Here is an 18,427-nt window from a genome sequence, read left to right as displayed (position 1 = left end):
AAAGAGTTGAGTTCAATAACTTTAACATGCTTTGAATATCAGTCATGTTTTGTAGCTGTTTGGAGATGAATTTGTTTCTGGATTAGGATGATGTCAGACATGTGGGTGTGTCTGCAGGGTGGGAGGAGCTTCACACTGACCTTGTCTCTGTCCAAAAGCGTTGAGGTGGAGTCAGTGGATCTCTGAATGACCGGCACATGTGAAGGGGATGAGACAGGTGGGGACGTTTCCAGCAGGTTGCTCCGCCCTCCAACATTGGTGGAGCAAGCCACTCTGTGACAACCTCCACTTCGTCATCTGACGGGAGGTCCGCCCTCATCAACTTTGTGGGTGGAGCCTCAGCTGGACTCTGGTGGCGTCTGAGGATCACACCTGGACAGAGTTGTTAACCGTCAAATAACAAACGCTCTCTCGCAGATCAATCAACATGTTTTGTTTGTTTACCTGCATATATGCAGACAAACGTGCCACAGTCCAGGTCATCACGACAACGCACACCCCAGCCGCGGTCACCTGTCTGGAAGACTTGGAGGCGGGCTCTGATGCCATGCTGAACCAGGCGGTTCTGACAGCGAGTGCGCACACAGCCGCACCACGGACCACACTCGTACACGCTGACACACAAAGAAGAGCTCAGCTCACAGGGCGAAATACAAACATAGTCAGCGAACATCGCACACCACCTTGCTCTTACCCGGACTCCACAGGCTTACTCAGCCTGTGATAGGAGTAATGGCGCCCTCCGGTGGTCAGGCTGACACAGGTGCAGCGTGCTGCATCCACACAGCCGTCAGTGCAGTCGCAGCAGGTGTGGAAGAGCTTTGGCCCGCGGGTCAGGAAGCAGCCGTGCGGCCAGCGGTCCTTCCTGTAGCGGAACTCTTTTGGCCGGACGCTGTCATCCTCAGAGCAGAGTTCCACCGGCGTGGGCTCGATGCCATGGCTCAGATCCACCTCGGGCCGACGAGATCCCGATAGAAGGGGTGGGTCCAACTGAACAACTGAGTTAAAGGTGAAGAAGTCCACCTGCAGGAAACAGAAGGAAAGAATCCTGATGAACATTCTGCAGTTGACAGACAGACCGTGAACACATCGTGGCAGCGAACCAGCTGACCTGCAGGACATCAGAGCTTTCAGTGGACAACAGGAAATGCATGACGTCACCATGGTTATGGAGACTCTTCCCACACGGCGTTTTGTAAATGACATCCCCCTCAGCTGCATTGTCCTCCTCCTCCTTGCTGTCAAAGGCCCCGCCTCTGGATGGTGGTGTCATGGGTAAGCGCTCAACCTCTGGAAGCCGCACAGCAGCGGAACCTTCAGCGGGTTATGACCATAGAACTGAGATGTGGACTGCAACACGCTGGACAAACTGGGCAGGCAAGACTAGTGGAGGAAAAACAGTCAAGAATGAGCAAACAACGAAGTCAGTCAAACTCAAAGTCCTGAGGCCCAAAGGGTCGGAGTTCATCCCAGATACCGAAGCATGAAGGAACTCCCCCTTGACGGGACGCCAGACTATCACCGCTTACCCATTTACAGCTGGGTGGACTGAGTTTTGTTCAAGGACGCAGACAGGTACTGTGAGCAGGACTCAAGCCAGGACATACATCAAAAAATATCAATGATTCTTAACATTTTGTTATCAAACCCCTTAACGGCAAATAAATATAACTGAGGTTTGATGTTTTACAGTTTAAACATTAACTTTAGTATAACTATAACCAGTGGTGGGCACAGCTAACCAAAAAGTTACCTTTGATAACAGATAATCAGCTAACTGAAAAGTTATCTTTTATAAAGCTAAACCGATAAACCACCCCAAAAATTATCGGAAGTTAACAGATACCCGATAACTTCCAGTATTGTCTCCAGTACACTTGCAACTACTAACAAGCTGATTTTGAGTTTTAACACCACGATCCCTTCTGGTAGCATCAAAGGTGACTACAGACCCAAACAATTAGTCAGCACTTCTGTCTGTCACATGACATGGATTGATTCGTCCCATTTGTGTTGCATTGCATTTGGAGTGCAGCTTGGTTCCATTTGGAGTGCAGCTTGGTTCCATTTGGAGTGCAGGTTTGGTTCCATTTGGAGTGCAGGTTTGGTTCCATTTGGAGTGCAGGTTTGGTTCCGTATGTTTGGTGCCATTGCACTCTGCACGTGCACACACGTGCGCACACATGCACGCACATGTCCTCATGCGCGCGAACACACGTGCTTGCACATGCACGCGCAAGCACGCACGCATTGTAACACACACACACACGCACACACGCACACAAAATCCACTCTGCTGTAAGCCGTGTTCACATGAAACGCTGACATGATTTTTGGCTGGCCAGAGGAACTACACAAAGTCTTTTTTTTTATATGGAAGTCCAAACTACATGTCACAATTTGGACTGTAGCAGCAGTGGAACGCCAACATGTAAGTCCCTTTTCTGTTGTTTATAAATTAATAAAATGTCAAATGATAAGGATCTATTTTAGTCGTTATATAAAACAAATAATGTTTTTACATTCTTTCAATGGAACAAATATTTAATTTGGTGAAAGCTGGAGCAGCTTTCACCAAATTATTCATACCACTGAATTCATAAACATTCATTATTTGTATAATTTATCAGTTTATATCTTATATCAGTTTATATCTTATATTAATATATTCACGAAAGTTTTAGGCAGTAGAGTTTAATGCTGTTATCTGTGGAACCTGAACACAGTGAAATGCATTTGTCCTGTAGTGAACGTCTGAGATTACCTTATGCTACCCATAATGCATTGCTGCCTGGCACAGCATGTGCTCACAAAACCTTAAAAATAAACTTTATAAACTTCATACATGACAATAATTTTAAATAACTTGTCTAAAATGAGTGGTTAAAATTTGAACCATAAGTTAAACATGTATGCCTCTGGATGACTTGGTGACATTGCGATTATATTAGTATGGTGTTAAAAGTAATGACTTTTTTTTTTTGGTCACCAGTTCTCCTTTGCTTACAGACCATAGAGTGGTTTAAAAACCCAGAGAATATATTAACAAGAGTTTTAGGCACAATATACAAAGAGTTTAATGCTGTTGTCTGTGTGGAGCCTGATCAGAGCGTCTCAAATGCATTTCTTCTGTTGTGAATGTACTGAGGGTACCCATTGGCACCTGGACACAGCATGTTCACACTAAAACCTTCAAAGTTAGTGCATTACTTTAAAACTAAAACATCTAGTATTTTCACTTTATAAAACTTCAGATGTGGCGTTAATTTAAATAACTTGTCCGAAATTAGTTTGGTTAAAATTTTAACCAAAATGATATTGCCAGCATATCATTATGGGGTCAAAACAAATTAGTTTTTTTTTTCTTTTCTGTGACCAGCTCTCCTTTTCCTGCAGAGGATAGAGTGGTTTCTTCTCAAACAGCTCTCCTCTGTTTGCAGAGAACAGAACTCCACATCTACTACAAAACATTTAACAGTTAGATACTCAACTGATTATGGACTTCATAAATGTTTGTAACTGTTAAACTTTGTTCACCACGTCTACAAAAATATGTTATCAGTCTAAAAATGATCAGACCAAAATTTATCTGAAGATAATTTGTCCGATGATGGTTTTCAAAGTTATCTGAAAAGCTAATCCGATAATGAAAACATTATCTTCGATAATTAGCGGTTAGCAGAACTGTGCCCACAACTGACTATAACCAACAACTAAACAACATATGTCACACTGCATTAGCTTGGATTGGCAGTCGCCGTTTTGCATCAGTCTACATTTACATAAAATAGACTTTTTGGGCTCCGCGTAGCTGGTGGCAAACGACCACGTGTCTCTTGTTGCTGTAAAACATCCACTCTGATTGAAAACAAATGGCAACTGCCTCTGGCAAAGCAACCAGCAAGGGATGTTGGGGTCCCAGCAATGCTTCACACTGTTGTAAACAATGCTGTTGGCGCCCCCACCTGCTGGACACATTATGTAATGACAACATTCCCCAACAGCCAGAGTATTTTCCTGCATTGTTATTCGGTAAGGTTTCATATTGGCAAAAAAAAACAAAAAAAAACGCAGATACCGGTATGTTCCTGAAAGGTTCACATCGGCCCGTGTTATCATCCGACTAATATATTGTTCAGGTTGTAGTCATAAGTTCAGATTATTATTATTTATTTATTATGAACTTGATGTTTCCTCTAAAACAGCCACGTGGTGCCGTGTCACCTTGCAGCAGGAGTGGACCTGATAGTTCAGCTGGACTGGGACCACAGCAGTGATCAGGTCCTCTATGCCAGCAGGGGACGCTGCAGAGACAGCTAACTCATTGGAGGTAGGAAGGCAGGGGGTGGAGCTGGAGGAGGATGATCGCTGATTGGTGAACTCAGCTGAAGGCAGTTCATCTGTCCAGGAAAAACAAACAAATAAATAAACAAACACACGTGCACATGAAGTTTAAAGCCATTGTACATAATCACAGTTTCTCCAGTTAAATATGTGCGGGGTTTCATTTATAAGGGTTTTATGTGCACGTATGTAGTTCTGTGCACACATTGAACGCGGTTGTGTTTCTGTAATTGGTGACTGCATCCATTTGCATTAAAGTACGTGTGCATATTAACATGTAGAGTGAACGTGAGCACCAAAGGCTTTGTCCGCTTGATTTGATTTCTAACCATTCAAAACCCAAAGTTCCAATGTTTAGCTGCCACACAAACACACCACGTGGGCGCAGATAATAAAACCCTGAAATACAAACTTCTGTCGCTCACATAAAACAAAGACCTCAGTGGAGCTGAAGGTGTGATCTGTCACTGTGGGTCAGACTCCTTCCAAACCTGCTTTGGACTTTCTTTTGCAGAATGCAAATGTACTGCATCAAAATGAAGAATGAATCCAAGCATGTCGGTTTGAAGCTGCATGGCTGTTTGTCCCACAGTGCAAACTGTTATGTAGCACATATTTTACACATGGTAAACCACGACTGTTGCCACAGATCAATAAAAGCTGATTGGTCCTACAACCCATCAATCAATCCTCTGTTAGCATACTTTCAAATTATAGTGAAGGACTTTAAAATTAAAAGCCTCTCAGAAGTGACATCATCATGAAACAAATATCTAGCTTTTGGCCAGATTTCCATTTGTTGAAGAGAAGAAATGATTTCCAGTGCTATCTACACAATGTCATTTTTTGAGAAATGTCATATTTTGCAGAGTAAAAAGTCACATCTTTTTTTCTGGTTGTGGAATGTGCTTTTAACACAACCCTGGTCCTGTAACAACAGACAGGAACTCAATGGAGCACATGTGCACACCACAGTATGTAGTGTACTTAAGCATCGTCAGTTGGACTTGATCTGCTGAGCCACAGCAACATGGAGAGTGCACAGTGGGATTACGTGACAATCCCCAGGTTGTGGTGTGCAACATAAGGACTGTTAAATTCCAAAAACAAGCAAGATGGAAAAATTAAAGTGCGATGGACAACATACTGGATGTTATTGACAGAGTCTGCACTAAACCAATCATCAGATGCACCACATTGCTGGCCCACAGTGATGGAAATACTACTATGAAACAGGAGTCCAACTGATTTGGGATTTTTGTGCATTGCTGCAGGCACAGTGCACTTCTGGATCCAAAAACAGAGAATCTCTCAAAAACTTCAGGAGCTGAGGACATGAAAAGTGTCCATCATCTCTTCCCTGTGCTGAACGGAGCATGGTGCTCGAAGCAGTGTACAGCCGAGCTGGCTGAAAATCCACAGCTCTGAAAAATAACGAGTATTCCTGACTTTCTGAGTGTCTGCTTGGGAGGACTAGAGGACAAAAACGCGCAGACTAATGAATTCATCTCAAAAGGGTTATAAATAAAATTATTATTGTGAAGTGTCTCACCGGGTGGTGTAGATCCTCATCTTCCTGATAAAGAATCTGAAGTAATAAACTTAGAAAAGATTTTGTTTCTTTTTACTGTTCATGATTTTGACAAAGGCCAGTTTTATTCATGATACTGTTTTTATTGTAATTCAGTATAATTCACTCACTCACTCATCTTCAATTGCTTACTCCAATTAAGAGTCACAGGGGGCCATAGGGCGTGAGGCGGGGTTCACACAAACATGGGGAGAACATGCAAAACTCCCACAGAAAAGCCACAGGTGGGAATTGATCCCATGACCTTCCTGCTGTGAGGCAGCAGTGCTAACCACCCAATTCAACATAATTAAGCATTTTAATTTAAATCTTATACAAAATGTTGGACATCTTGCTTTCGTTGCACATTTTCTTTTTAAAAATGTAAAGCGTGGCCAGCAGCAGCTCCAGCACAGACAGACAGCGGGACTTTTCTGGTGTTTTGGGGGGCACAGCCTCAGTCAAATGTTAAATCTGTCGTTTAAAGCCCCGGTCACACAGCACTAACAAGGCCACCGAGCCAAAACAAACAAGAAATCTGGACTTACCTTGACTTTCAGAGAGATCATTTAACTGTCATCCAGCTTCGTTCCTGCAGCTGACGCTTTGTCAGAATTTTCAAACCGTGGAAAATGTGAATAGATCCTGACGACAACCTCAATTCACCCGTATTTCCGTCTTGCTTTCTGTCTTGATGTTCCTCATTGTTTGCATAGTTCCTGTACGGTCAACGCTCCTATGACTGTCGTCCAACTTCGTCCAACCTCCCAAGTCTGACGTCTTGCACAAATGTTGATGATATTTGAACGATCAATAACTAAAGATTCGATGAGATGAACGTGACTCGTCCATGTGAGGGATGAAAAGCAACATTGTTGTACAGAAACAATAGCGGCAAGAACGTTTGATCAACTACTTTAACTTTTTGCACACGTTCCAGTTGTCTCTGGCTGTACGTGCATGTGCAAGCACATGTTGTTGTAGTGAAGACAACCTGTTGTTAAGACAACCAGTTCTCGAACACAGGGTGGCTGCAGAAATGATTTTGTTTAAAGCGTCAAGGTTGCCGTTCGCTTCGATTTTCTTTTGTTACTTTCAGTTTTTTTCATTGTTTTATGTATGTCATCAAAAGTGTAAAACGGGTAGGCACGCGTGTCTTCTGCTCCCACAACTTTTTGTCTCCTTAACAAACCCACCCGACTTATTTTTTTTGCAAAACATTCTTTGGTAAGTTTTAAGTGTTTTTGATACTAAACGCCCCGTCATGCCATCTAAATCTGCCAAGCCGAGTGAGAAAACAACAGAGCCTGAGGTTGCTAGCCCTCATGCTAATGTTAGCAAAGCCGACATTAACAGCATTGTTAGCCGAACACAGATCGGCCCTACTGGCGGAACTAAAAAACAGCTTCTTTGACAATGTGAATAATAAACTGGACGGACTTCAGAAAGCACCAGACAGCCATGGTAAGCGCCTGGAATCTTTAGAGGATAACGCCGAAACTCTTTGTCAGCGCCTTGCTAAAATGGAGGATTCTTGTGAGACACTACAGGCAGCTAATGAGAAGCTAAAGGCTAAGCTATCAGATATCGAGTCAAGAAATAGACGCTGTAATGCCTGTTTGTCAGTCTACCAGAGGGGATTGAGGGCCCACAGCCCTCAAAATTCTTCTCACAGCTGCTGCAAGATGTTTTTGGTAAGGACATTTTTTCCTCCCCTCTGGAACTGGATCACGCACACCGTATTTCAGCCCTGAGGCAGGCCTCGGCCTGTCATTGTCTGCTTTCACCGCTACCAAAACAAGGAGCTGCTGATACGAGAGGTTAGGAGGAGGAATGACCCTTAAGTACATGGACAAGCCTTTTCGAATCTACGAAGGACTACAGCCCCGATGTGGTTAACCAATGAAGAGAATACAGGTCTGTAATGGCGGACTTGTACAAGCTGGGTCTGAGGCCTTCACTACAATACCTAGCGTGACTACGCATCACTGAAGCCAATGGTGTACGCCGCACGTTCGGCTCGGTGGTTGAGGCGGAAGGTTTGTGGAAAATCTTAAGGCAGACTGAACTGTCTTGACACGGGCCAAACCATGGGACTATGTTTCATGGAAGTTAAGGCGGTTTATTTTCTTTTTTGTTAATTACCTGACTTTACACATCTATGATGCTGGCATCTTAATTTAAAGAATTGAAAATTCCCTGAATGAGGGTGAAATATTTGAAAACTGGTGGTGTTTTTGTTTTGTTTTACATTTCATACAACGGGTTTTAGAAGCTTAGTTAGGGATAAATATGGAAGTCTTTCAGTTAGATAGGGTAGGTGTGCTGTTTGTTCTAACAGCTAATGTCACCTGGGGGTCAGGTGGGTTCAGGGAGGGTTTTTTTTGTGTGTTCACTGTCAATGCTTTGTGACAATTTCTTTTTTCCCCCTTTCTTTTTGTGTAAGAGCCAATCAAAATGGAGCAAATAAATGTTTTACTGTGGTATCTCCTAATAATCGTATACTGAATTATGTCTGGCAACTTCTGGTCATTTAGTTACTTGGAATACTAAAGGCCCTGAACCACCCTGTTAAAAAGGAAAAAGGTACTGACTCAGCTGAAAAACATGGACTGCTGTGTAGCTTTTATTCAAGAAACCCATCTTAAAGTTTTAGATAATATTCGTTTGAAATGTGGTTGGGTGGGGCAGCTCTTTCACTCAACTTTTGCAGGGAAAGCTAGAGGTGTTGCAATATTAATTAATAAAAGAGTTCCTTTTATTTCCTCCTCAACTTTATCTGATACTAATGGACGCTATGTCATAGTAACTGGTAAGCTTTTTAATCTTAATGTCACTTTAGCAAATATATACGCACCGAACTGCGATGACCCCCAATTTTTTTTTCACGTGTCTTTGGCCTCCTGCCCAGCTTAAATTCTCACTTACTATTATGGCAGGCGATTGTAATTTGTGTTTGGATCCCGTTATGGACCGATCATCTGTAAGAACCGGATACTCAATTACTAAGGCAGCTTCTTATGTACAATCTTTTCTCTCAACTTACGGAATATCAGATATTTGGCGTTTTCTGCACCCACTGGATAGACGATACTCCTTTTTCTCAATGCTCATCAAACGTATAGGGATTGACTATTTCTTTACTGATAATAAATTCACTTCATAGATAAAATTATGAGTATCAACCTATTGTAATATCTGACCATGCCCCCTTAATACTGACAATGGATATACCTGGTGTAGAGTCTCCCCGACGGCTTTGGAGATTTAATTCTCTTTTGTTAAGTGATGACAATTTTATAAAATTCATCTCTGACCAAATTTCTGTGTTGATAGAAATCAATGACGCCGGATGTCTCCATCTCATCGGTCTGGGAGGCTCTTAAAGCCTATCTTCGCGGCCAGGTGATATCTTTCGCAGCCAATAAAAAACGTGTTTCTATGACAAAACAAAAAGAATTAGAAAAGCAAATAGCAGATTTGGATCAAAAGAACTCTTAGAGCTTCCCAAGACACTTACAAAGAACATTTGAAACTTGGAGCAGAATATGATATGCTCACTTCACATTCTATAGAATATTTGCTGTTAAAAAATCGGAGTGACATTTACGAACATGGAGATAAAGCTGGGGAAGTTCTAGCCTGGCAACTGAAGTGCACAAGGGCCAAGCAAACTATTAATGGCATTACATCTAGGGATGGGGGGATTGTTACTGACCAGCAGGGTATAAATGATGCCTTTCAGCAATTACTATAACTTGTACAGTTCGGAAAATGCTAATGATCCTAATCTTCTCTCTGTTTCTTTAGTAATCTAGAGATCCCATCAGTGTCCCCGGATGAGGTCTCCGCCCTGGATGCACCTTTACAACAGCAGGAGATCATGGCAGCAATAAAATCATTACAATCTCGCCGTTCACCAGGCCCTGATGGACTGCCGAGTGAGTTTTATGCCACATTTGCTGAAAAACTGACCCCAATTTTGGCTAAATTATACGAAGACTCTCTTACCAGGGGTTCTTCCCAGTAGTTTGAACCAGGCTTGTATAACACTGCTTCCAAAAAAGGATAAAAACCTCCTGGATTGTGGTTCGTTTCGACCAATCTCACTTTTAAATTCAGACTATAAAGTATTAGCAAAAGTCTTGGCTAACGACTGGAGAGAGTACTACCCAGTATCATCTCCTGATCAGACAGGTTTTGTTAAAGATAGATGTTCCTTTTTTAGTATTCGGCGTCTTCTCAACATAATGTATACCCCTAGCCAAGCAGAATCTGAATGCCTTCTATCCATGGATGCAGAGAAGGCATTCGATGGAGTAGAATGGAAATACCTATTCAAAGCTCTGCGTAAGTTTGGGGTTGGTAACTCTTTCTTATCCTGGGTGAAATTACTCTATGCCTGTCCTTCAGCTATGGTACTCACAAATAATTACTATTCAAAACCGTCCCTCTACACCGTGGAACCCGTCAGGGCTGCCCCCTAGTCCCCTCCTCTTTGTGGCTATTGAGCCGCTGGCGATAGCCATAAGAAACAATCACTCTATCCATGGCATTTCACGATTTGGCACTGAACATAAATTGTCACTCTATGCCGATGATCTCCTGCTGTACGTATCTAGGGCGGAGGACACTATCCCTCCCATTCTGGAACTACTATATATTTGGGCTTGTGTCAGGTATAAACTGAATTTACGTAAAAGCGAGCTATTATCTTTAATCGATCTGATTCAACATAGCAAAAAATTTATGTTCCTTTTAAGACTGTTGCACGTAGTTTTGTTTATCTTGGAATAACTGTGACAAAAACTTCAAGGATCTTTTAAAGAAAACTTTACTCAACTACAACTTAATATACAGCGAGATTTGTAAAAATGGCATCACTTCTCTTTCATTAGTAGGGAGACTGAAGGTTGTTAAAATGTCTTATTGCCCAGAATTTATATTTGTTTCAAAGTCTTTCCTGTGTACATTCCAAACACCTATTTTAAGAAACTCGACCGGGTTATTACATCTTCTCTGGAATAAATAAGAAACCACGGCTACGCATGGAACATTTGCAAAAATCAAAGCGAGATGGAGGCTTAGCCCTACCAAACTTTCATTATTACTACAGGGCATCCAATTTATGTTGTTTGTCTGTACTGGATACACTATCAGTTTGACGACACTGGCCCTGCCTGGGTGGAAATTGAGAACTTTCTGTGATTCATTCACACTGTCGTCTGTTGCTGGTGCACCAATTCCATTATCAAAAGCTTGGCAATTGACAATCCCATAATTCATAACTATCAAATCGGCTTCCCGTTCGAAAGCATTTTGATTTGTTGAGAATAGGCCTCGGCTGCCCAATAGCAGTAATTATTTTTTTCCTCCCTCTCTAAATGATGCTACATTCATGGCTGGCGAGAGACGGGGCTGAGACTTTTGAAAGATTTATTATTGAAAATACGTTTGCTTCTTTGAACAGTTGGCTAATAAATATAATTTACCTTCTTCAGGTATGTGCAGATTCGGCACTTCCTTTCGGTCTCTATTCCAGGATTCAATCAATCAATCAATTTTTTTATATAGCGCCAAATCACAACAAACAGTTGCCCCAAGGCGCTTTATATTGTAAGGCAAGGCCATACAACAATCATGAAAACCCCAACGGTCAAAACGACCCCCTGTGAGCAAGCACTTGGCAACAGTGGGAAGGAAAAACTCCCTCTTAACAGGAAGAAACCTCCAGCAGAACCAGGCTCAGGGAGGGGCAGTCTTCTGCTGAGACTGGTTGGGGCTGAGGGAAAGAACCAGGAAAAAGACATGCTGTGGAGGGGGGCAGAGATCGATCACTAATGATTAAATGCGGAGTGATGCATACAGAGCAAAAAGAGAAAGAAACAGTGCATCATGGGAACCCCCCACAGTCTACGTCTAAAGCAGCATAACCAAGGGATAGTCCAGGGTCACCCGATCCAGCCCTAACTATAAGCCTTAGCGAAAAGGAAAGTTTTAAGCCTAATCTTAAAAGTAGAGAGGGTATCTGTCTCCCTGATCTGAATTGGGAGCTGGTTCCACAGGAGAGGAGCCTGAAAGCTGAAGGCTCTGCCTCCCATTCTACTCTTACAAACCCTAGGAACTACAAGTAAGCCTGCAGTCTGAGAGCGAAGCGCTCTATTAGGGTGATATGGTACTACGAGGTCCCTGAGATAAGATGGGACCTGATTATTCAAAACCTTATAAGTAAGAAGAAGAATTTTAAATTCTATTCTAGAATTAACAGGAAGCCAATGAAGAGAGGCCAACACGGGTGAGATATGCTCTCTCCTGCTAGTCCCCGTCAGTACTCTAGCTGCAGCATTTTGAATTAACTGAAGGCTTTTTAGGGAACTTTTAGGACAACCTGATAATAAAGAATTACAATAGTCCAGCCTAGAGGAAATAAATGCATGAATTAGTTTTTCAGCATCACTCTGAGACAAGACCTTTCTGATTTTAGAGATATTGCGTAAATGCAAAAAGGCAGTCCTACATATTTGTTTAATATGCGCTTTGAATGACATATCCTGATCAAAATGACTCCAAGATTTCTCACAGTATTACTAGAGGTCAGGGAAATGCCATCCAGAGTAAAGATCTGGTTAGACACCATGCTTCTAAGATTTGTGTTTAAAAGCAGGAAATTAGAGGTCATCCATGTCTTTATGTCTGTAAGACAATCCTGCAGTTTAGCTAATTGGTGTGTGTCCTCTGGCTTCATGGATAGATAAAGCTGGGTATCATCTGCGTAACAATGAAAATTTAAGCAATACCGTCTAATAATACTGCCTAAGGGAAGCATGTATAAAGTGAATAAAATTGGTCCTAGCACAGAACCTTGTGGAACTCCATAATTAACTTTAGTCTGTGAAGAAGATTCCCCATTTACATGAACAAACTGTAATCTATTAGACAAATATGATTCAAACCACCGCAGCGCAGTGCCTTTAATACCTATGACATGCTCTAATCTCTGTAATAAAATTTTATGGTCAACAGTATCAAAAGCAGCACTGAGGTCCAACAGAACAAGCACAGAGATAAGTCCACTGTCCGAAGCCATAAGAAGATCATTTGTAACCTTCACTAATGCTGTTTCTGTACTATGATGAATTCTAAAACCTGACTGAACCTCTTCAAATAGACCATTCCTCTGCAGGTGATCAGTTAGCTGTTTTACAACTACCCTCTCAAGAATCTTTGAGAGAAAAGGAAGGTTGGAGATTGGCCTATAATTAGCTAAAATAGCTGGGTCAAGTGATGGCTTTTAAGTAATGGTTTAATTACTGCCACCTTAAAAGCCTGTGGTACATAGCCAACTAACAAAGATAAGTTGATCATATTTAAGATTGAAGCATTAAATAATGGTAGGACTTCCTTGAGCAGCCTGGCAGGAATGGGGTCTAATAAACATGTTGATGGTTTGGATGAAGTAACTAATGAAAATAACTCAGACAGAACAATCGGAGAGAAACAGTCTAACCAAATACCGGCATCACTGAAAGCAGCCAAAGATAACGATACATCTTGGGATGGTTATGAGTAATTTTTTCTCTAATAGTCAAAATTTTGTTAGCAAAGAAAGTCATGAAGTCATTACTAGTTAAAGTTAATGGAATACTCAGCTCAATAGAGCTCTGACTCTTTGTCAGCCTGGCTACAGTGCTGAAAAGAAACCTGGGGTTGTTCTTATTTTCTTCAATTAGTGATGAGTAGAAAGATGTCCTAGCTTTACGGAGGGCTTTTTTATAGAGCAACAAACTCTTTTTCCAGGCTAAGTGAAGATCTTCTAAATTAGTGAGACGCCATTTCCTCTCCAACTTACGGGTTATCTGCTTTAAGCTACGAGTTTGTGAGTTATACCACGGAGTCAGACACTTCTGATTTAAAGCTCTCTTTTTCAGAGGAGCTACAGCATCCAAAGTTGTCTTCAATGAGGATGTAAAACTATTGACGAGATACTCTAACTCCCTTACAGAGTTTAGGTAGCTACTCTGCTCTGTGTTGGTATATGACAATAGAGAACATAAAGAAGGAATCATATCCTTAAACCTAGTTACAGCGCTTTCTGAAAGACTTCTAGTGTAATGAAACTTATTCCCCACTGCAGGGTAGTCCATCAGGGTAAATGTAAATGTTATTAAAAATGATCAGACAGAAGGGAGTTTTCAGGGAATACTGTTAAGTCTTCTATTTCCATACCATAAGTCAAAACAAGATCTAAGATATGATTAAAGTGGTGGGTGGACTCATTTACTTTTTGAGCAAAGCCAATAGAGTCTAATAATAGATTAAATGCAGTGTTGAGGCTGTCATTCTCAGCATCTGTGTGGATGTTAAAATCGCCCACTATAAGTATCTTATCTGAGCTAAGCACTAAGTCAGACAGAAGGTCTGAAAATTCACAGAGAAACTCACAGTAACGACCAGGTGGACGATAGATAATAACAAATAAAATTGTTTTTTGGGACTTCCAATTTGGATGGAAAAGACTAAGAGACAAGCTTTCAAATGAATTAAAGCTCTGTCTAGGTTTTTGATTAATTAATAAGCTGGAATGGAAGATTGCTGCTAATCCTCCGCCCCGGCCCGTACTACGAGCATTCTGACAGTTAGTGTGACTCGGGGGTGTTGACTCATTTAAACTAACATATTCATCCTGCTGTAACCAGGTTTCTGTTAGGCAGAATAATCAATACGTTGATCAATTATTATATCATTTACCAACAGGGACTTAGAAGAGAGAGACCTAATGTTTAATAGACCACATTTAACTGTTTTAGTCTGTGGTGCAGTTGAAGGTGCTATATTATTTTTTCTTTTTGAATTTTTTGCTTAAATAGATTTTTGCTGGTTATTGGTGGTCTGGAAGCAGGCACCGTCTCTACGGGGATGGGGTAATGAGGGGATGGCAGGGGGAGAGAAGCTGCAGAGAGGTGTATAAGACCACAGCTCTGCCTCCTGGTCCCAACGCTAGACAGTCACAGTTTGGAGGATCCAAGAAAATTGGCCAGATTTCTAGAAATGAGAGCTGCTCCATCTAAAGTGGGATGGATGCCGTCTCTCCTAACAAGACCAGGTTTTCCCCAGAAGCTTTGCCAATTATCAATGAAGCCCACCTCATTTTTTGGACACCACTCAGACAGCCAGCAATTCAAGGAGAACATGCGGCTAAACATGTCACTCCCGGTCTGATTGGGGAGGGGCCCAGAGAAAACAACAGAGTCCGACATTGTTTTTGCAAAGTTACACACCGATTTAATGTTAATTTTAGTGACCTCCGATTGGCGTAACCGAGTGTCATTACTGCCGACGTGAATTACAATCTTACCAAATTTACGCTTAGCCTTAGCCAGCAATTTCAAATTTCCTTCAATGTCGCCTGCTCTGGCCCCCGGAAGACAATTGACAATGGTTGCTGGTGTCGCTAACTTCACATTTCTCAAAACAGAGTCGCCAATAACCAGAGTTTGATCCTCGGCGGGTGTGTCGCAGAGTGGGGAAAAACGGTTAGAGATGTGCACGGGTTGACGGTGTACACGGGGCTTCTGTTTAGGGCTACGCTTCCTCCTCACAGTCACCCAGTCGGCCTGCTTTCCCGACTGCCCGGGATCCGCCAGGGGGGAACTAACGGTGGCTAAGCCACCTTGGTCCGCACCGACTACAGGGGCCTGGTTAGCTGTAGAATTTTCCACGGTGCGGAGCCGAGTCTCCAATTCGCCCAGCCTGGCCTCCAAAGCTACGAATAAGCTGCACTTATTACAAGTACCGTTACTGCGAAAGGAGGCCGAGGAACAGCTAAACATTTCACAACCAGAGCAGAAAAGTGCGGGAGAGACAGGAGAAGCCGCCATGCTAAATCGGCTAAGAGCTAGTAGCTACGCTAAGCTAGCGGATTCCTAAAAACACGCAAAGTGAATAATGTGTAAATAATTTAGAGGTGATTCAGCAGGAGTGCTTTAGTTAAGGCACGTAAAGATTACACTGGGAAACAAATCGTAATCTAGATAACTAGATCAATCTAACTGTGCAGATTAAACAGCTAACAGATACAGAAAAACACCGCTGTGCTCCGGAACAGGAAGTGATACAATACCGCAGTGAGAGCCAACCACCAGTAGAGGCAGAGTTTGGGTTTGTGATTCCTAATAAACCCCCTAATAATGTAATCGATGATATTATGTGTTCCAATCCTGTCAAGAAAAAAGCTATTTCTGCAATGTTTGCCTTAATTACATGTTTGGGCTCCTCTCCCATGACTGCTATTAAGCGGTCCTGGGAACAGGACCTCCAAATTAGTTATACCGAAACAGACTGGGAACACATCTTAGAGAAGGTCAATTCGTCCTTCATGTGTGCAAGACATCCTCTTATACAGCTTAAAATTGTGCATAGAGTACATCTCAGTAAATCAAAATTGGCAAAGATGTATCCCCATGTACCTGTGAAAGATGCAAATCATGAGGCCACTTTAATTCACATGTTTTGGCAATGTTCCAAATCCAGACATTTTGGGAGGGTGTCTGTGAGACTTTCTCTTGCATATTTGGGGTGAAGATAAGACTTGATCCAACCTTATTTTTATTTGGGGTTGTCACTGATGGTTTGATGCTACCAGCTGGAGCTCCAAAACTTATTGCTTTTTCAACACTGTTAGCACGACATTTGATACTTTTGAAATGGAAGGACTCTGCCCCACCCACAGTGTCACACTGGATTAAAGACGTACTGTTTCACCTTAAACTGGAGAAGATAAGATTTGTCCTGAGGGGCTCTGAAAAGAAATTTTACAAAGTGTGGAAACCTTTTTTAACTTTCTTTGACCAGCCATCTACACAGGTTCAGGTGTAACAATTTTATTTTTATTTTATTTAAATTATGTGGCTGACTGAGCTATAACTGCTCCTCTGTATTGCTGCAAAACTGTTAATTTACTTGTTTGACAGTGAAACGGGGTGTTCTTGTCGGGGTGGGTTTTTCTTTATTTTGTGTATTTATTTTTGTACTGTATTTTTGAAAATTAAAATCAATAAATATATTAAACACCAAAGTGTACAACACAACCGCTTTAACTGTAACTGGACTGAACAGAACACAAAAGAGGACCATGACACATGCTGAGCTGTTAAGTCTGAGTAAAATGAAGTCAGAACAAAGTGAGAGGGTACCTGAGGTGAAGACCACCTGGAAGACAGACAAGTCCGGTGTGGAGACAGCAGGAATCACAACGGAACAGTCCAGAGAGGCAATCAGCTTCAACCCTGACCGTACTCTGAGGACAAAAGCACAAGAGAAAAAACTTCACTGCAAGATCCATCAGCATCCTGCTGCACAGACACATAGTAATACGTCTTCACACCTTGTGGACACCTGTGTGACCTCTGACCTGTGAAACACAAAACCCTGCACTCTCTCTGCCATCTCTGAATCAGTGGAACTCAGGTCAAGTGGCACCATATCCAGTGCTGCACCAAAGCATGCAGTTCCTCCACCAGCCACTTGAGGCTGGCTGCAGCCACCACTCAGCATTTAAGAACACAGACAACAGAGACAGCCCCCGCCGGCATAACAGCCGACGACAACCCCGCCCGGAATAATAACGGCCGACGACCAGCCCCGCCCGGCATAATAACGCCGAGACAGCCCCGCCCGGCATAATAACGGCCGTACGACAGGCCCCGCCCGGCATAATAACGGCCGACGACAGCCCCGCCCGGCATAAGTAACGGACGACGACATCCCGCCCGGCATAATAACGGCCGACGACAGCCCCGCCCGGCATAATAACGGCCGACGACACAGCCCCCGCCGGCATAATAACGGCCGACGACAGCCCCGCCCGGCATAATAACGGCCGACGACAGCCCCGCCCGGCATAATAACGGCCGACGACAGCCCCGCCCGGCATAATAACGGCCGGACGACAACCCCGCCCGGCATAATAACGGCCGACGACAGCTCCCGCCCGGCCATAATAACGGCCGACGCCAGCCCCGCCCGGCATATACGGCCGACGACAGCCCGCCCGGCATAATAACGGCCGACGACAGCCCCAGCCCGGAATAATAACGGCCGACGACAGCCCCGCCTGGCATAACGACTGCCCCCGCCCGGCATAATAACGGCCGACGACAGCCCCGCTCGGCATAACGACAGCCCCGCCCACCATAATAACGGCCGACGACAGCCCCGCCCACCATAATAACGGCCAACGACAGCCCCGCCCACCATAATAACGGCCGACGACAGCCCCGCCCATCATACTAGCGGCCGACGACAGCCCCGCCCGGCATACTAGCGGCCGACGACAGCCCCGCCCGGCATACTAGCGGCCGACGACAGCCCCGCCCGGCATACTAGCGGCCAACGACAGCCCCGCCCGGCATACTAGCGGCCGACGACAGCCCCGCCCGGCATACTAGCGGCCGACGGACAGCCCCGCCCGGCATACTATCGGCCGCCCCGCCCGCATAATAACGGCCGACGACA

At 43.4% G+C, this 18,427-nt stretch overlaps 1 protein-coding gene across 1 annotated transcript in view; it reads right to left on the bottom strand.

The window, feature by feature from the left end:
* Window positions 1-18,427, bottom strand: part of setdb2 (SET domain bifurcated histone lysine methyltransferase 2) — a 59,089-nt gene that overhangs the window by 23,832 nt on the left and 16,830 nt on the right. Inside the window, 8 exon segments of the mRNA XM_034181260.1 lie at window positions 141-244; window positions 247-372; window positions 445-614; window positions 695-1,023; window positions 1,112-1,270; window positions 1,273-1,383; window positions 4,225-4,400; window positions 17,107-17,210. Of these exon segments, the coding sequence (XP_034037151.1) occupies window positions 141-244; window positions 247-372; window positions 445-614; window positions 695-1,023; window positions 1,112-1,270; window positions 1,273-1,383; window positions 4,225-4,400; window positions 17,107-17,210 (1,279 nt within the window).

Source organism: Thalassophryne amazonica, chromosome 1 (assembly GCF_902500255.1).
Source record: "Thalassophryne amazonica chromosome 1, fThaAma1.1, whole genome shotgun sequence".
In the NCBI taxonomy this organism is placed as follows: Eukaryota; Metazoa; Chordata; class Actinopteri; order Batrachoidiformes; family Batrachoididae; genus Thalassophryne; species Thalassophryne amazonica.
This window is presented reverse-complemented; position numbering and strand designations above follow the sequence as displayed.